The sequence below is a fragment of the Bombina bombina genome, chromosome 9 (genome assembly GCF_027579735.1).
Source record: "Bombina bombina isolate aBomBom1 chromosome 9, aBomBom1.pri, whole genome shotgun sequence".
NCBI classification, from domain to species: Eukaryota; Metazoa; Chordata; class Amphibia; order Anura; family Bombinatoridae; genus Bombina; species Bombina bombina.
The window spans coordinates 154,890,495-154,909,069 of NC_069507.1; the positions used below are offsets into that span (position 1 = coordinate 154,890,495).

At 38.0% G+C, this 18,575-nt stretch overlaps 1 protein-coding gene across 1 annotated transcript in view; it reads right to left on the bottom strand.

Moving 5' to 3' along the window:
• The window catches only part of NEURL1 (neuralized E3 ubiquitin protein ligase 1), a 245,146-nt gene that overhangs the window by 149,674 nt on the left and 76,897 nt on the right, over positions 1-18,575 (bottom strand). The window contains exon 2 of the mRNA XM_053692440.1: positions 7,463-7,704. Within this exon, the coding sequence (XP_053548415.1) occupies positions 7,463-7,704 (242 nt within the window). The remainder of the gene's footprint in view (positions 1-7,462; positions 7,705-18,575) is intronic.

The following is an 18,575-nucleotide window of genomic DNA, read 5'->3' on the forward strand; positions in this document are numbered from 1 at the left end:
AATACAAGCGCACGCAAATGGTTGTGGATGACACTGCACTAATTGGCTAAAATGCAAGTCAATAGATAATAAATAAAAAGTCATGTTATCAGAGGGCTGTCAGAAGATGCTTAAATACAAGGTAATTACAAAGGTAAAAAGTTTATTTTTGGTTATGTTGCTTATGCAAAACTGAGGAATGGGTAATAAAGGGATTATCTATATTTTTAAACAATAACATTTTTGGAGTTGACTGTTCCTTTAAGTCTGCAGAAGACAGTCCCAGTATACTATTAAAATGCAAAAGTGTTCTAAAATGTTACTTATTAACACTAAAATCTGTACCTCTAATTGCAAATCCCAAACCAGACATGACTCTCATGTACTAGCTTGATTAATATGAAAGTTAATACATGTTCCAGTAGTAATCAGTGCCTGTCAAGATTCACCAGCACATGGTGTCATTATTAAAGTTTTTTAAACCATACTTTGTATTGTAAAGTGTTCTGCTTTAGTATCTTGGGGCTGTATTTGATCCAGCACTCTATAGTGTCTTTAATAACCTTTAACCCTTTGAGTGCTAAGCTGGATTTAATATTTTTCTGATTTTTACTATTTTTAACAAAAAAAAATTTGACTCCCCCCCCCCCAGATCCCCAAGACTTATACCATTGGAAAGGTTAGGCGATTACCTTTCCAATAGTGGGTCTTGGGGGTCTGTAGCTGCTCAGATCCCTGAGATACAGGTTTCTAAGCAGCATGCCCCCTTTCCCTATACTTTGTATTGTCAATTTTAAATAAAGTTGCGCGGTGACGTCATCACGTCATTACGCATGACGTCACCGCACGTAATGGGAAGCCCCGGCGATGCCTGTCACTATGCAGGCCTGATAGCCGGGGTAGGAGCGGGTGGGAGCCCCCAGGTCACCAAAAAGGTAGTTGAGTGCTAGCGACGGCTCTGAGCCGTCGTTAGCACTCAAGGGGTTAAAAGATTTTCTAAAACGTACTCACTAGCCATATAAATCACACTCTTAGGGGCCTATTTTGTTCTACACCAATTACGTATGTGCCTAGGGCAGCAGGATTTGAGAGGTGGGGCAGCAACACATTTTCAGGGATAATTTAAGGCCCAATTCCTTCAAACTGCTATGCTATCCAAATCAAGCTCCATATGGAGCTTGATAAATTGGCCCCTATGTGGGCGTGGCTCTGCAGTCCTTTAAATGTGGGACACCCCACAAGATAAGGGACGGTTGGGAGGTATAAAGTAGGGGTTATGCATCCCTGGCATTCACTTGTGAGGCAAATATTAGCAATATGATATGGGGCAGCAGATTTCCCAGTGTCTATGGCCCCAAGTTATCAAGGTCTGTTGGACCTGATCCGACAGTGCGGATCAGGTCCAACAGACCTCGCTGAATACGGCGAACAATACGCTCGCCATATTTAGCATTGCACCAGCAGCTCACAAGAGCTGCTGGAGCAACGCCGCCCCCTGCAGACTCGCGGCCAATAGGCCGCCAGCAGGGGGGTGTCAATCAATCCGATCGTACTCGATCGGGTTGATTTCCGGCGATGTCTGTCCGCCTGCTCAGAGCAGGCGGACAGGTTATGGAGCAGCGGTCTTTGTGACCGCTGCTTCATACCTGTTGTTTCTGGCGAGTCTGAAGACTCGCCAGAAACAGGGGCCATCAAGCTCCATTTGGAGCTTGTTAAATAGAGGCCAATGGCAGCACAAAAATGAAATATGATTGAAAAGATATAATATGACCAAGTCATAATAACCAAAAGTTGAAAATGATGCAGCATGGCCAACTAGAAAATATTATCTGAACATCTCTATCTAGAAAAGGAAGATATTTCTATCTAGAAAAGGAAGATATATAATTTCCTCTGTAGCCACATACCATTGTAAAGGGACTTTAAGCAGCAAATCAGGATGCTAGTCCCAGGACTTGCAAGGGAGTGTGCTTCTGGCATGTTTAGGCGCAGTCATGTTATTTCCCTCCTCAATTTAAAGGGACAATAAACTGCTGTGCACAACTACAAAAGAATAGTAACTACTTGCTATGTTATTAAATTTCATCCTGTTCCTGCTGCTCTTTTTAAATCAGTTTTCCTGTTTTAATAGATTAAAGGCGCCAGATACTGAAGCTCCGCCTCTTCATACTGGGCGCTGCCATCTTGGTGCTCAAGTATTCTCCGAGCCTGTGACAGAAGCAGTGCACATTCACGGTTCACTAATATTGCTCACTTTTTAACAGCTGTATCATTTGATTGGATTTAGTGTGCATGATACATTGTGTGAGCTTTACATTTTTCCATTTTTTACACACTTTTACAGGTACACAAAAAATATTTTAAAAATCATTCAATTAAAAAAAAATATATATATATATATATCTCAATGCAGCTACTACAAAAATCTACAGCTCCTGCTTTGTATCATGCACCCTAACCTGAAGCACTTTATAAAGCTGTCAAAAAGTTGACAACCTCATTGATATGTAACTATACACTGATTCTGTCACAGACTATGAGAATACTTGAGCTTCAAGATGGCGGAGCACAGTATGAAGAGGCGGAGCTTCGGTATCTGGCAACTTTAAGCTATTAAAACAGTAGAACAGGATGAAATGCAATAACATAGTAAGAAGTTACTTTTCTTGTGGAGTTGTGCACAACAGTTTAAAGTTCCTTTAAGGAAATCTTGCGTGATTTCATTGAAATCTCATGATATTGCAATAAATCAAAGTATGAAATCAGTACTAATGAAGCAGCTGATCTGCTGTTCTTTTGAGCATGCAGCTGACAGTAGCTGAAGCATTACTGTTCACAGAACAATTGCTATTGAGAGTTGAAGATATTTTGAGTTAAAATATCTTCTTTTTTACATAGAGATGTTCAGGGATATTTTCTTGTCAGTTTTTTACAGTTATGCTGCATCACTTTCCAATGATTTAGCATATGGTATTATGTCCCTTTAACACAAGTTGAACTACACTTACACGGCCTCTCATCTGTATATTTATAATGCCAAATACTTTGCTATATCATAATAACCAATGGAGTAGAAGCCTTTACCCTCAAATGAAGTATATTTTCTTAGGATAAGCAGCCAAGACAAAGATTTTGCATCTAATTAGATTTGACAGGATATAGCCGCAGCGATTCTGGCTGGTTCAATTCTGCTTGTTCGATACGTAACCTTTCTCTCTATTTAAATGAAGCAAGCCAGGCGTGAAGTTTCAGAACTCCGAGCTGTCTAAAAGTGCAGTTTCTCTCACAAAATAAATTATCTACATCACTTTTCCCCTCACTTGCAAGTTTTAAAATAGTAAAGTACAGATGTGTTTTCTTTCTTCATGCCAATTTAGAAAAGAAAATGAACATATCCAAAGTCATTCTGCTGACCAGATTGATGAAAGAAAACTGCCAGAATATTTCTGCCGCAAATAATCGTTCAGTTCAAGTTTTGGTAATAACTTGACCCTATGTTATTGCTTGATCAGGTAGAAAGATGTAGTCAATATCAGCTCAATCGCAGCCACTCTGCACTTTTTATGAATATTTATGAGTAGTGATACAACCAAGGTATTATTATTATTATTATGCAGGTACAAATCCCCAAATACAGAATTTCAAAATCAAAACTTATTCTGAAATCCAAACTTTCAAATTCATATTTAAAAAAAATAATATATATATATATACATACACAGGTGGCCCTCGTTTTACAACGGTTCAATTTACACCGTTTCAGAATAACAACCTTTTTTCCAATCATGTGACTGCTATTGAAAAGCATTGAGAAGCAGTGCATTTATTAAAATAGCCAGCAGGTGGAGCTGTCCGCTTGTGTTGCAGCAAAGCCAAGCAATCTGAAATTAATCAGTTTAACCAGACCTGAGCTATCGTGCAGATTTCAAAGGAACAAGCTCTTCCTGGCTATATCTCAGTCCAGATTGGAATGCATAGAAAGAACTGGTTGCAGAAAAATGCAAGTGAAGTCTGTGTTGTGTGATTATTTTATTAGGTTTATAATGCTGTTTAGCAAATGTTTTTGTTAATTTAACTTAGTTTAATTATATATTCTGTGTTGTGCGATTATTTTATTAGGTTTATAATGCTGTCTAGCATTTAAAGTCTTCATTTCAAAGCTTTAAAAATAATGTATTAGGTGTAACTTATGGCAATTTTGAGAGGGGCCTGGAACCTATCTCCCTCACTTCCCATTGACTCACATTATAAACTGGGTTTGAATTTACAACGGTTTCGATTTACAACCATTCCTTCTGGAACCTAACCCCGGTGTAAACTGAGGGCTACCTGTATATATAAATAGAATAATCCAAGGGAGGATTATTCTACTGATACGCTTGAGTGCACCCCGGCATTATCATTTATAGCATAGAGAGTGCTGGTATTTTTGGATATATATATATATATATATAAATATGCAGACATCCCAACTCTCCCGGAAGTTCTGGGAGTCTCCCGCATTGTAATAGCGTCTCCCTGATGCCCAAAAATTAAATACAATATCCTGGAAGTCGGCAGTGCCGGGATAGGATGGAAATCATGTCACCCACAATCATTGTCAATTATATTAGATTTGATTGGCACACACAAAATCGGGTAGCACCCCATGTGACTTCGTCATGAGTTGTGTCTAAGGGGGTTTCCATGGTAGCAGAACGTTACGCACTGAAGCCGGTTTCCCCACCAATGAGGAGCGCGTGGGACGAGCACAGAGCTGAGCTGCCGTGACTGAGCGCCCGTGACCGGTTTGTAACGCGGTGACCCCTGGGAAAGTGAGTGTGCGCTGCTCGGTGCTTCTTTATACCCGTTACCAGGGCTGGAAGTATTTCTGTATCACGTGTATGGTGCAGATACAATGATAGGGGAAGGCAAAGAGGGAATGACTAAACTAAACCCTTAAACTAACCCTACAATCAGTCACACTCACTCATACAATAGTCCACAGATCTATGTATTCCTACATCTCTAAATTATTTTATACTCCAGGGATACCCCATAATTTCTTACAGTTGTACAACATCTGAAAAAAATAGGAAAATAAATGTGTCTAGATCAAATTAAAGTTGGAAGCTAATTATATGTAGCTAACCTTAAATCTCATATACTATATTTAGCTTAGTCAAGCCAAAAAAAAGGGACATTAAACCACTTTTTTTTTTTTTGGGGGGGGGGGATTTGCACAGTTGCCGGTGAAGCCACCTCCCTGAAATTTTGCAGGTTGGGATGTCTGTATATGTATAAAATACTTTTTCCCAACTTGTAAGTCACAATCTTCTCTGTGTCTTTGGTTTAGTTTTTGTGTTCTAAAATGCAAATAATAGTTTAGATTTATTTAAAACAACAAATATCACCTTTCTGATAACTGTCCTATCTTTCTGAGGGTACTATATATACAAAATGATTAAAAATGATATAAAACTACCTTTAGGCTGCATGTATAAGCTGTATTATGACATGTAAATATTGCCTAAATTACATATAATGTTGTTTACACTTGATTCCATCCCCTCTAAAAAAACTGTCCCATTTTAAAGATGCAAATATTCCAAAATCCAAACTATTCTGAAATCCAAACCTTTTCTGGTCCCAAACAATTTGGATAAAGGGTTTTCTACTCTATATTCTGCAGCGCTTTCCATGGCTACAATTAATATAAGTAAAACAATGATACAATATTTGTAAGGGACAAGACAGAATTTGACAAACAAATACAGGAGGATTTGAGGATATGAAAACCAAAATATTTTTTGAAAATTAAGCCAAAGCAAAAAGTTCCAAATTACTTCTATTATCACATTTACTTTGTTCCCATGATATTCTGTGTTAAAGAGATACCTAGGTAGTCATCTGGAGCACAACATGGCAGGAAATAGTGCTGCACTCTAGTAATCTTGCAAAACTACTGCCATATAGTGCCCTGGAAATGGGTTGGCTCCAAAGCATACGTTCCTGCTTTTCAAAAAAAGATACCAAGAGAACTAAGAAAATTAATGTTAGAAGTAAATTAGAAAGTTATTTAAAATCGCATGCTCTTTCTTAATCATGAACACAAATTGTGGGTTTCATATTTCCTTAAAGGGATATAAAACACTGTTTCATTGTTGTAATACAAAAAGCACTAAGCAGTGGGTTATACTTAATATAAATAGTTGCAATATGTATTATTCATCATTATAAAATGATTTTACCTTTTATTACTTTTTTTTTTTAAATCTGTGCAGGGTCTATTACTTCCTGTCACAACCCCATAAGGAGGCTGTGGTCTCTACAGGAAGGCAAATTAGCAGTTTTACCTTTGAAGTGTTGATAGGAGACACCTATCTGCTAGCAGCAATCAACAATCAATTTATTGCCAATGTTCAGTATAGAACTTTTGCTGCAAAAATCATGCGACTCTGAAACCTAAGTTCTGTAATGGTAGCTCTCTTATCTAGCTGTTTTAATAACAATGTTACTCGTTAAAGACTGAGGGGTTTTAACGTATGCGCATCCCTAACAGTAAGCGCACTCTCTCTCTTTAAGTATTAAGCATATTATAATTTTTATTTTCAATAGAGGTGGTGTGGGCCACACAAAATTAGGTCGAGGGCCGCATGAGGCCCGCGGGCTGCCAGTTTGACACCCCTGCTGTACATGGTGTCTCCTAAATTATGACCAATAATAGTAAAATTTTATTTTAAAGGGGCATGCAAGCCAAAATGAAACTTTCATGGGTCAGATAGATTTTTCAATTTACTTATTTTATCAAATTGGATTTGTTATCTTGGTATCCCTTGAAGAGAAGCATACTTAGGTAGGCTTAGGCACAGCAATGTACTACAGGGAGCTTGCTGCTGATTGGAGGCTGCACATATATGCCACTTGTCATTAGCTCACCTATGTCCAAGTAGTGCATTGCTGCTCTGGGTTAACTCTTTGTTTAGCACATTTGCAGGGGTTAAACACATAGGTCAAATGCATACAGAGAGGGAAGCAACCTGCCAGGAACGAACAACCGCTCAGTGGTTTGTTCTATGGCGGTAGCTGCTTTTAGCCAAATTATGCTTTTCACAAAGGAGAACTTTCCTTATGTCTATTAGTTTAATGCTACCTAACAAGGTCAGTCCAGCCATGAAATACCAGGCAATTCTCCTCTGAACAAGGGTATTGGTAACCCCAGATGATCGTTTTGGCCTCCTTTGGGCCTTGTCAGTGAGGTGCAGGCAGCCATATCCCTCTAAGCATATTGAGCAAGGAGTTAAACACATAGGTATAGGCAAGCAAAAAGTGCAATAATAAAAGGCTCTAATACAGTAGAGCACTTTCATTTTCCCTTTAACAATGCTTCCCTTATCTCTGTTTGTAATAAATATATAATGAAATAATGAATTTGACCAATTAAGTTCAGAGAACAGTCACAGAATTTTTCAACAAATGTGAAACACTTATGGCCTGTTCTTACCTTAAGCCTGACTTGTTCATGGATGACAATCGGTCTGTGACTGAAGGTAATGGCATTACAGAAGCTAGCCTGCCTCTTCACGGCTTTCTGTGTTGTGTCCATAATAATTTGCGATCCCTTGGCATGGGGGTGGAAGAGGAGCGGGCTGATAACTAGGGTGCCACATTGTGGCATTGGCATGCTGTGCTTCGGTTTGTGGTGACATCGATGGGAGGTAGCTGGAAGGGTCCCACCTATAGAGTCTGAAATGAAGAGAAAATTATAGTTAAAAAAAAAGAGATTTTTTTTGTGATTTAAAGGGAAATAAAAATGATTATCATATCTTTAACACACTAATGTGTTCCAATATAAGTTATTTTCCTTTTTATTTATTTTTTTACATGGATACATTTTTTGAGGAATAAAAATATTTTTTTGTGATATAAATGAGGTTCCTAGGACCACCCACCAAACTGCATGATTCGTTTTGGAGACTTGGCAGCCAATCAAGTTATGGGACTCTCTGTGGAGAGATTGACTAAACTGTAGTTTTTATGCCACTTCTTAGTTTGTTGTTTGCAAATATTTTCTTTGTTATAGACAAACGTGAATACACAAAATTTTCTTGAGACTATTTTACAGAGCCATTTTAAAAAGTAAAACGTTATTCTCCTCTGCAAACAAAGGCACACGAATATTAAAAGAGAATGTTTTAAAATAGATTACAATGAGGCCCATTTATCATCCTCCGTATGGAGCTTGTGGGCCCGTGTTTCTGGCGAGTTTTCAGACTCGCCAGAAACAGCAGTTATGAAGCAGCGGTGTAAAGACCGCTGCTCCATAACCCTGTCCGCCTGCTCTGAGCAGGCGGACAGGAATCACCACAATTCAACCCGATCGAGTATGATCGGGTTGATTAACACCTCCCTGCTGGAGGCCCATTGGCCGCGAGTCTGCAGGGGGCGGTGTTGCACCAGCAGCTCTTGTGAGCTGCTGGTGCAATGCTGAATACGGAGAGAATAGCATAATAGCATAGAATAGCATAATCAGAGAGAATAGCATAATCAATATATGCATAATAAAAAGACAATGCAAAAGCTCCTGGTTTGAATTTCAAATCAGCAGTACATTTGTTTCTGCTAAATTGTATAGCCATGCCACAGATATTCAGTGGGGTTTAAGTCTGGTCTCTGAAATTCACCTTTTTCTCCTTCAACCATTGCGTGATCATTTTTGCTGTGTGCTTTGGGTCATTGTCATGTTGGAAGGTAAACCTTCTTCCCATTGACAACTTCCTGGCAGAAGGCAGCAGATTTTCCTCAAGAATTTGACGGTATTTTCCCCCATCCATTATTCCATCTATCCTGACAAGTGCTCCAGTGCCTGCTGCAGAGAAACACCCCCATAACAGGATATTACCATGTCCATGCTTTACTGTAGGTATGGTGCTATTTGGATGGTGAGCTGTATTGGATTTCCTCCAGACATATCGTTTGGTGTTGAGGCCAATAATTCAATTTTAGAGGCCTATTTAACAAAGGTCTGTCGGACCTGATCCGACAGTGTGGATCAGGTCCGACAGAGCTCGCTGAATGCGGACAGCGTTATGGAGCGGCGGTCTTTAGACCGCTGCTTCATAACTGCTGTTTCTGGTGAGCCTGCAGGCTCGCCAGAAACACGGGCCCTCAAGTTCCATTCGGAGCTTCATAAATGGGCCTCGTAGTCTCACCTGACAATAACACCTTTTTCCATGTGATCTCCTAGGTGTGTAATGGCAAAGCTCAGTCGTGACTGCATATGGCCTTTCTTGAGGAGTGGCTTGTTTCTTGCAACCCTCCCATACAAGCCACATTTGTGGAGAATTTGTGAAACCTTCCACTTCTTAATAATAGACTTCACTTTGCTTCTAGGCATTGATAAAGCCTTTGGTATTTTCTTGTATCCATCTCCTGACTTGTGCCTGTTCACAACATTATCCCGGAGATCTTTTGACAGTGCCTTGCCACCCATAGTTGATTGTTTGCTTCAGTTGCACTACCAGGGACTGAGATGCACCAGGAAAGCTCTTTTCATGCTGAGCTAATCAATATGCCCACTGCTGATCACAGTTGAAGGTCAAATGGCTTTGTGTGTGCTGTTGAGAAGGTGATTAGCTACACCTGATTGAGTTTACAAGTAATTTTTGGAGGCGGTGATCCTTTTTGCAACTCAGTGATTCTGTTTTGGAATTGTCTATTTTTGCCTGACATGTTGGTGTTATATCTTTCACTTAGATATTCTATGTTGCACTGAGTAATTACAACTGGATAAACATAAAGCGGTGCTTGTCTTTATTTCAGGCTGTACAACAACAAAATTTGATTATTTTCAAGGGGGTGATTCTTTTCAATACACACTGTATGTGAATTTTTACACATGCTCTGTATGAAATGGTACCTCAGAAAGTGAGCATATAAACATATTGCGCACATTTAGACAATGGAAGTAAATTGGAAATTGTTTAAAATTGTGTGCACTTTCTGAGTCATGAAAGTTTAATTTTGACTTTACTGTACCTTTAATATATACACCAGGGATGACCAACTGGCAGCCCATGGGTCACATGTGGCCTTCTGCACTATCTTTTGTGGCCCTCAAGAAAGCAGAACTAAAAATGTGTGCTAATTTTTGTGGCCCCAGGAAAAAAAGAAATGCACCCTTTGGGGACTTTTGGTGAGTAGGCAAACAAGATGGCCACAACTCAAATTAGCCCTCTTTAGGGTAGAAAGCAGACAGGGTACCCTGAAACCTTACTTAATTCTTGCCCTGTGCCACTGGATATTTTTAGGAAAAATATTATTATTATTTGTGTGTTTAATAGCCACATATTTATATATGGCCCTTAAGGCTTCTAAAATATTGATCAGTAGCCCCCTTGTTATAGAAAGTTGTCCATCAATGATATAAATTATATAAAATATTAAAGTAATATGTCCCTTTAAGAGCTGAACTTAAATAGCTTATTGACACTCATTTAGTTAAAGGAATAGTCTAGTAAAAATTTAACTTTCATGATACAGATAGAGCATACAATTTTAAGCAACTTTCTAACTTACTCCTATTTTCCATTTTTCTTTGTTCTCTTGATATCTATATTTGAATTTATGCTTAGTAGCTTGCCCATTTTTGGTTCAGTTCCTGGATAGCGCTTGCTGATTGGTGGCTACATTTAGACACCAATCAGAAAGTGCTACCCAGGTGCTGAACCAAAAATGAGCTGGGTCCTATGCTTACATTCTTGCTTTTTCAAATAAAGATAGCAAGAGAACAAATAAAAAATGCTTATAGGAGTAAATTTGAAAGTTACTTAAAATTGCATGCTCTATCTAAATCATGAAAGTTTAATTTTGACTAGACTATTCCTTTAAAGTCATTTGGTCCTCTTTCTCTACAGATGAATTTTTTATTTGTAAATTGTAGTCATATTAGTGTAATTTACATAAACTAAAAATAATCTTTTAAATCCCCCAAACTGCTTAGTTAATGTTTAGTTATGTACAATGAAACAACTTTGCAATAAATTTAGTTTCTATTTTTGTCCCCTTTTAATGTAATTTGGCTCTGAAAATTGAGCAGTTTCTAATTCTCATGACTTCAAATGCACCCTGCTGACTTCTCAAGATTAACTCTGCTACATATCTGTCCCTAACTAGCTTTATCAGTTAACATCTGCAAAACAGTTTGCTTTATACAAACGTTATGACAGTGGCTAGCCTTGTTGTCTGCAGACTAAAGGCCACAAATAAGGCAAATGGTGAGTGGAGTTTGGCAATTGAAACAGCTGCAGTAAACAGCATGTTCATTTGTTTTAAAAAAAACAATAAGAATGGCTGATATGTTATTCTATAGCAACACAACAGAAATTTCTTGTAATTACAAGCTGTTTATTTTCCCTTTAACGATTACCACCTGTAGATGGAAGTGACACTACACTTCATAATGCTGTGGATACAGGAAAGCGTCATGGCTTTCTGCCAGCAGCCATTTTGGAAAGCTGTCACCAATGCATTACAAATGTCATTAACAAATATGGCAGCAGCCTTCCCAAGATTTCTGCTTAAAAACCAATGTGACATAGTAAACTCGAGATAATAGAGATAATGTCAATTCTGTCTGGTAGAATTGACATTGTTAATCAGAATTAGAATAGTTTTATTGCCAGGTCTGCATGCACACACAAGGAATTTGTCTTGGTGAATGAGCTTCCATGTAATACATACAAGATCACAGCAGATACATAAATAAAAGAGATCCAATGTACAATATAAACAGTTACTAAGACAGAATAATTATCTGGGAGTTAGTACACTTATATATACAAGAGACTGTATTACCATAGAGAACTGCACTAAAAGTAAGGATTGTACTAGCAATGCTAGTGTTCCATTGTGAAGAACCATAGAGGCAGACTAATTGTTCATAAGGTCTGTGGAAAAAAACTGCTCCTATATCTAGATGTTCTAGTACTCAGCGCAGACACCTACCAGAAGGCTACAATTCAAAGATGTTGTGGCCAGGATGGAAGGAGTCACTAATGATTTTGTTAGTCCTCTTTCTCATTGTGGGGGGGGGGGGGGGCAGGGGAACACCAATAATCCTCTCAGCAGCACAAACTGTTCACTGTAATCTTCTAATATCAGATTTGGTAGCCGATCCAAACCAGACAATTAGAGAAGTGCACAGAATGGATTACAGCTGTGTAAAACTAAGTCAGCATCTCCTGTGACAGATTGAACTTCTACGATTGGCAAAGAAAATACAGCCTCTGTTGGGCCTTTTTCAGCACAGAATTGGAGGCTTCTATTTTTGGTCTCATAAGATGGTAAAGCCAAAGAACCTGAAGGAATCTACAGCGGCTACAGTACTATTCAGTATGGTGAATGTTGTGTTCCTTCTGAAGTCCACTATCATCTCCACTGTTTAGCTCCAAGTTGTCTTTACTGTAACAGACAGAAAACAGAGGAACTTCATTTCTGTTATCAGACTTATCTCCATTTTCAATGAGGCTAATGACAGTGGTGTCATCTGCCAACTTCAGAAGTGTACAGTGGGGTCAGATGAGAAGCAATAATTTGTGTAAAGGGAGCAGAGTAGTGGGGAGAACACACGTCCTTGAGGGGCGCCAGTGCTTATTGTACTGGTGCTTGATGTGATTTACCCAACTTAGGCCTATATTACAAATGGAATGCAAATTTATCGCACGCCCGCCCGCAAATGGGCAAATTTGCCAGTTTGCGGGAACGTGATAAATAACCAGCCATTATGAGTGGCTGGTTATTGCTACTGCAAGCTCGCGGTAGCAATTAGTGCTCAGAAAATTAACCAGAGATCCGATTTCTGGTTAATTTTCTAAAAGTGCACCAAATGCCCTCAAATTAAGAGGGAATTGTAGTTTTTTTCTAAATATAAAGTCATATATATTTACTGGGAACACACAGTTCCCATAGATCGCAATGTAAAGGCACTTTTCGGTGCTCTTTTTTTTTTTCTAACACCCCTAACATGCAAATTTTTCTAACATGCAAATTTATCGCACGCCAGCAAATGGGCAATTTGCCAGTTTGCGGGAACGTGATAAATAACCAGCCATTATGAGTGGCTGGTTATTGCTACTGCAAGCTCGCGGTAGCAATTAGTGCTCAGAAAATTAACCAGAGATCCGATTTCTGGTTAATTTTCTAAAAGTGCACCAAATGCCCTCAAATTAAGAGGGAATTGTAGTTTTTTTCTAAATATAAAGTCATATATATTTACTGGGAACACACAGTTCCCATAGATCGCAATGTAAAGGCACTTTTCGGTGCTCTTTTTTTTTTCTAACACCCCACTTCCACCAACTTTTTTATTTTATTTTTAAATAAAAAACTATAATGCCCCCTATTTTGAGGGCGTTTGGGGCACTTTTAAAAAATTAACCAGATTGGATCTCTGGTTAATTTTCTGAGCGCTAATAATCAGCCACTTTTAATGGCTGGTTAATTATCGCTCGCCCGCTCGTTTGCTCGTTTCCAGGCGAGTGATAATTTAGCGCTCCACTTGTAATCGAACCCTTAATTTTTGCATTTTCAATTTTTTTTTCTGACTCTATCCTAAAAAGAATATTTCTTCTTAAAAAAAAACAGAAAACCCACATTTTCTTTGATGCATATAAAAGTCCGGGTTTTATATAACAAAAAAACATTTTTATGAGAACATTTAGTTATCTAAATTAGGAAAACAATGTATTTTGCTATAAATTTGTCCACAGTGAAAACTATTCCTTAGTTTATTTCAGTAAACTAAATATTGGGCACTGCAATATTCAGTTTATTGTTGTCGATTAAGTGTAAATGAAAACATCATATTGTGGTACTAAAGAAGATTGGTGTAATGCCAGTAAAAATACGTGTGTATAGCAAACGCGTAAACAATAGCTTTAGGTTTCACCATATACTCATTTTAATGCCATATAAAAAATATACAGTAAAATACATTGTTTTTAAGACTTTAGAAGGTTCATTTGGGTCAAAGGAAACTAATACAGCTCTTAATGATTCCGCTTGTCTAGGGTCACTGAATAGACTATAAACCTTAGTTGGAATCTGCAATATTTAGCAGAGGTTGTGTTCTTTGACCTGGAACCTGTCTTATCTCCTCAACCATCACAAAAGAATTGTTTTCCTGTTACTCAGCATCTTAGCAATATTACAGACAGAGAAGTTATTAAAGGGATACTGAGCCCAAATGTTTTCTTTCATGATTCAGATACAGCATGCACTTTTAAGCAACTTTCTAATTTACCCCATAATCAATTTTTCTTTGTTCTCTTGGTATCTTATTTGCAAAAGCAGAAATGTAAGCTTACGAGCCGACCAAATTTTGGTTCAGCACCATGGATAGTGCTTGCTGATTGGTGGGTAACTTTAGCCTTAGCTACGCTTACATTCCTTCTTTTTCAAATAATGATACCAAGAGAACGAAGAAAAATTGATAATAGGAGTAAATTTGAAAGTTGCTTAAAATTGCCTGTTCTTTCTGAAGCATGAAAGAAAAAAAATTGGGTTCAGTGTCCCTTTAACAGTCTCATGATTACATCACAATACATTACACGGCTGCAGTGCTGTTAACCCAAGATCAGATCCCAAATTGTCTTTTTCCATTTGCATCTACAAATATGAATTCAGATGTCTGATCTGCTGTAACATAAACTTCCATGCTGGATGACCAGTTTCGCCCATGTGGTTTATCCCCTTGGTTTTTAGATCGAATGCTTAGCCCTCTTTGGCAACCAAAAGGTTAAAGGGAATCTGTCAGCTTTTAGATGGTTGTTAAAAGGTTAAAGGGACACTGTACCCAAAAAATTTCTGATGGCTATCTTTACATAGCTATTTTATAGCCAATACTTAGTTATAGAAACTTTCAGTATAGGTAGAGATACCACATGCAAAATCAGTTATTTTAAATGCTGAAATAAAGGTAAATTAGCGAAAAAATTTAAAGGGGCAGTAAACCTAGAAAATAATGTTATGCAACTTTATGCAACATAATATTGCTTATGAAATTTGATTAAAAAAGAGGGGTTTTCAGACCACCGCTCTTGCTCTACTGAGTGGGTCTGGTTTTCCCCCTGAGCGCATCTGGGCAGCTGTCTAGTCACAGCCCGGCCCGATTGCGCCATTACACTTAATGCAGCTCGCTACTGCTCTGTCTGATAACGGGAGCGAGCTACATTGAGTGTAATGGCGCGATCGGGCCGGGCTGTGAATAGACAACTGCCCAGATGCGCTCAGGGGGAAAACCAGACCCGCTCAGTAGAGCAAGAGCCGCGGTCTGAAAAACCCTCTTTTTTTAATCAAATTTCAGAGGCAATATTATGTTGCATAAAGTTTGGCTATGTGCAGAATTATATAACATTATTTTCTAGGTTTACTGCCCCTTTAATATACTCCAGCAGGTAAAATGGATAATTTAGAACAAAGTAAGGGGGAGACAAAAATTAGGATACACCGTCCCTTTAAATTTTTATGTACTTTTATTACTAAATGTACTTTGTTCTCCTGGTATCCTTTGTAGAAAAACAATCATACATAGGCTCAGTTGTAGCAATGCACTAATGGGATCTAACTGATGTTTTAGAAGGCTACATACATATGTCTCCTGCTAGCTAGCTCCCAGTAGTGAATTGCTGCTCTGAAGCTTGCTTTAACGATGAGTTTAACACCTTTGCAGGCAATAGCACATCACAATAAATAAATGTTCTAACATAACAGAGCATTTTCTTTTTGCACTTGTATGCTCCTTTAAAGGGATAGGAAAGTCAAAATTAAACTTGCATGATTCAGATGGAGCATGTCATTTTAAGACACTTTTAAATTCACTTCTATTTTCAAATGTGCTTTGTTCTTTTAGTATCCCTTGTTAAAAAATGAATATGCACATATCATACACTATTGGGAGCTGCTGCTAATTGGTGCCTGCACACATTTGTCTCTTGTGATTGGCTAAATAGATATTTTCAGCTTCCTAGTCAGTAGTGCAATGCTGTCCCTTCAGCAATGGATAACAAGAGAATGAAGAAAATTTGATAATAGAATTAAATTGGAAAGTTGTTTAAAATTGTATGTTCTAAAATTTGAAATTTAAAACGAATTTCGATACATTCATTCGAATCAAAATCCTAACATTCTATTTTTGAATTTTCATTTTCAAAATTTTTTCAATAACATTCCAAAATATTCGTTCGAATTATAGAATGTTTAGCTATGTATTTTATATCACATTCAATTTCAATCTCGAAATAGTATTTCTAGTCTAATACTGTGAAAAGTGACATTCGAATTCAAAAGTGACATTTGAAAACTGTAAATAACATTCGATTATAGAATTTTAAAGAATATTCATTCTTATCAACATTCGATTATGTAAATCGAATTTCTACAATAACATTTGTTCTAACATTCGAATATAAATACATTCGCCCATCCATTAAAGGGAAACTCAAGTGAAAATTAAACTTTCATGATTCAGATAGAGCATGCAATTTTAAACAACTTTCCAATGTATTTCCATTAATAAAATGTGCACAGTCTATTTATATTTACTTACAATGTTTGAGTCACCAGCTCCTACTGAGCATGTGCAAGAATTCACAGAATATACTATACATATATGTGTGATTGGCTGATGGCTGTCACATGATACAGGAGGAGTGAAAATAGACATAACTTTGAAATTTGTCAGAAAAAAATCTACTCATTTGAAATTCAGACTAAGGGGCATATTTATCAAGCTCCGTATGGAGCTTGAGGCCCCTTGTTTCCGGCGAGCCCTCAGGAAACCGAAGTTATCAAGAACTTATGAAGCAGCGGTCTAAAGACCGCTGCTCCATAACTTGTCCGCCTGCTCTGAGGCAGCGGACAGAAATCAACCTGATTGAATACGATCGGGTTGATTGACACCCCCTGCTAGTGGTTGATTGGCTGCGAATCTGCAGGGGGCGGCATTGCATATGCTGTCGGCATTTATCGATGGGCAGCAATGTGCAGCAGACATGATACGCTACTTCGTATCATGTCCGCTCGCACATTGTTAAATATGCCCCTATGTGGTATTGCATTGTCTTTTTATCATGTATTTGGTGATTATGCAAATCTACTGTAGTTACTGGTCCTTTAAAAAAAAATGAGCTGACTTCTGGTTTAAATCATCTTAAAATGATATTTCTATAAGCAATAATGTTCAAACTGTGAATAAAATAGGCAGGCAGACAGCATGTTGCTTTTGCTTCTAAAGCCGACAATCTGTGTGGTTCCTACAGTGAAATTTAGTATTTTGTGGGCTGTGGCGAGTACTAACAAACAATATGAAAGTTCTTTCAATATTACTGTGAATTATGTCACAGTAATCCCGGAATTAAAGATACCCAGAAAGCTGATTATTTTTTTCAAGTTATGTTTTTTTTAAATGTGTTAAACAGATTTAAATATATATTTAAATAGTGGTCCTTTAGAAAAAAAATGTGTTACATCAAAGTAAACATAAAAATAAACAGATTGTTTTGAAAAAGCAGCAAACAACTTATTTGTTGTAACCACTGCCCTCAGGGAGATGAGGGATATGTTGATAACTTAACTCAAGTTGCATTATGTCCTTTACTGAGCATGGGCAATAAAATGACTTCCTGTTACTGTTCAGTGAATGCAAGAGAAGGCCAGCTTAAGTGGCTCTAGAAGATTTATGACATCAAGCTAAATATGCTTTTCATATGCTTAAATGTAGAGACCACAGTCCCCTTGTGGGGTTGTGATAGGAAGTAAAAGACTGTGCACAAACTAATAAAAAATAAAAAGTTTAAATCCTTATATTTCCAACCATCGGCCAAGATGGCTGCTTCATGATTCTGGCTGCTTGAAGGAGAAGATAAAACCACTGTTTACTTCACCTTATACTACTAATCTAGTATTCTTTCGAGGACTTGTTGATAGTGAATACCTATGGAGCTGATCTACATTATTTTTATATCAGTTTTCAGCCCAGCAGCCTGAAATAGATGTGGTGCGCAGTGGAGGACTGATCACGGCTTAGAGCTACATCTACCCCCCCAGTATCCTGAATACTCAGAACATCCAGTCATTTGTACTGAAGTATGACAAATTAGGGAACGTTATAATATCGGATATTGATGGCCACTTTATGTCTTTTCCGGAATAGGGACTTCATTGAGAGATAAAGCATTACTAAAGTTACTGAGCTATCGTCAGAAGAACAGGAACGACATTGCAGCGCAAAATGGAAGCCGTGGTGAACTGGGAACAATCCGTTTCAAGCCTGATCACTCATTTCACTCAACAGTTTGCATCAAGATGGCCTGTCTCCCTTGCTATGGACTCAAGCTTCCACTGTATCATTATCTAGGCAGATAAATGGGGGTGAGTGGATATCTGAGAGGTCCCTCTATGTGTTTCACATAGGGCATGCACTTACGGATGGAGTCTGCTGTTCGCAGACAGTTCCCTCATCTGCTTCAGCTGTATTTGTCACTAGGCCATGTGAACTCCAGCAGTGGGATGCCGCCATAGAATATGAGAGATCCGGGATTGGTTAAGAACTTTTTACT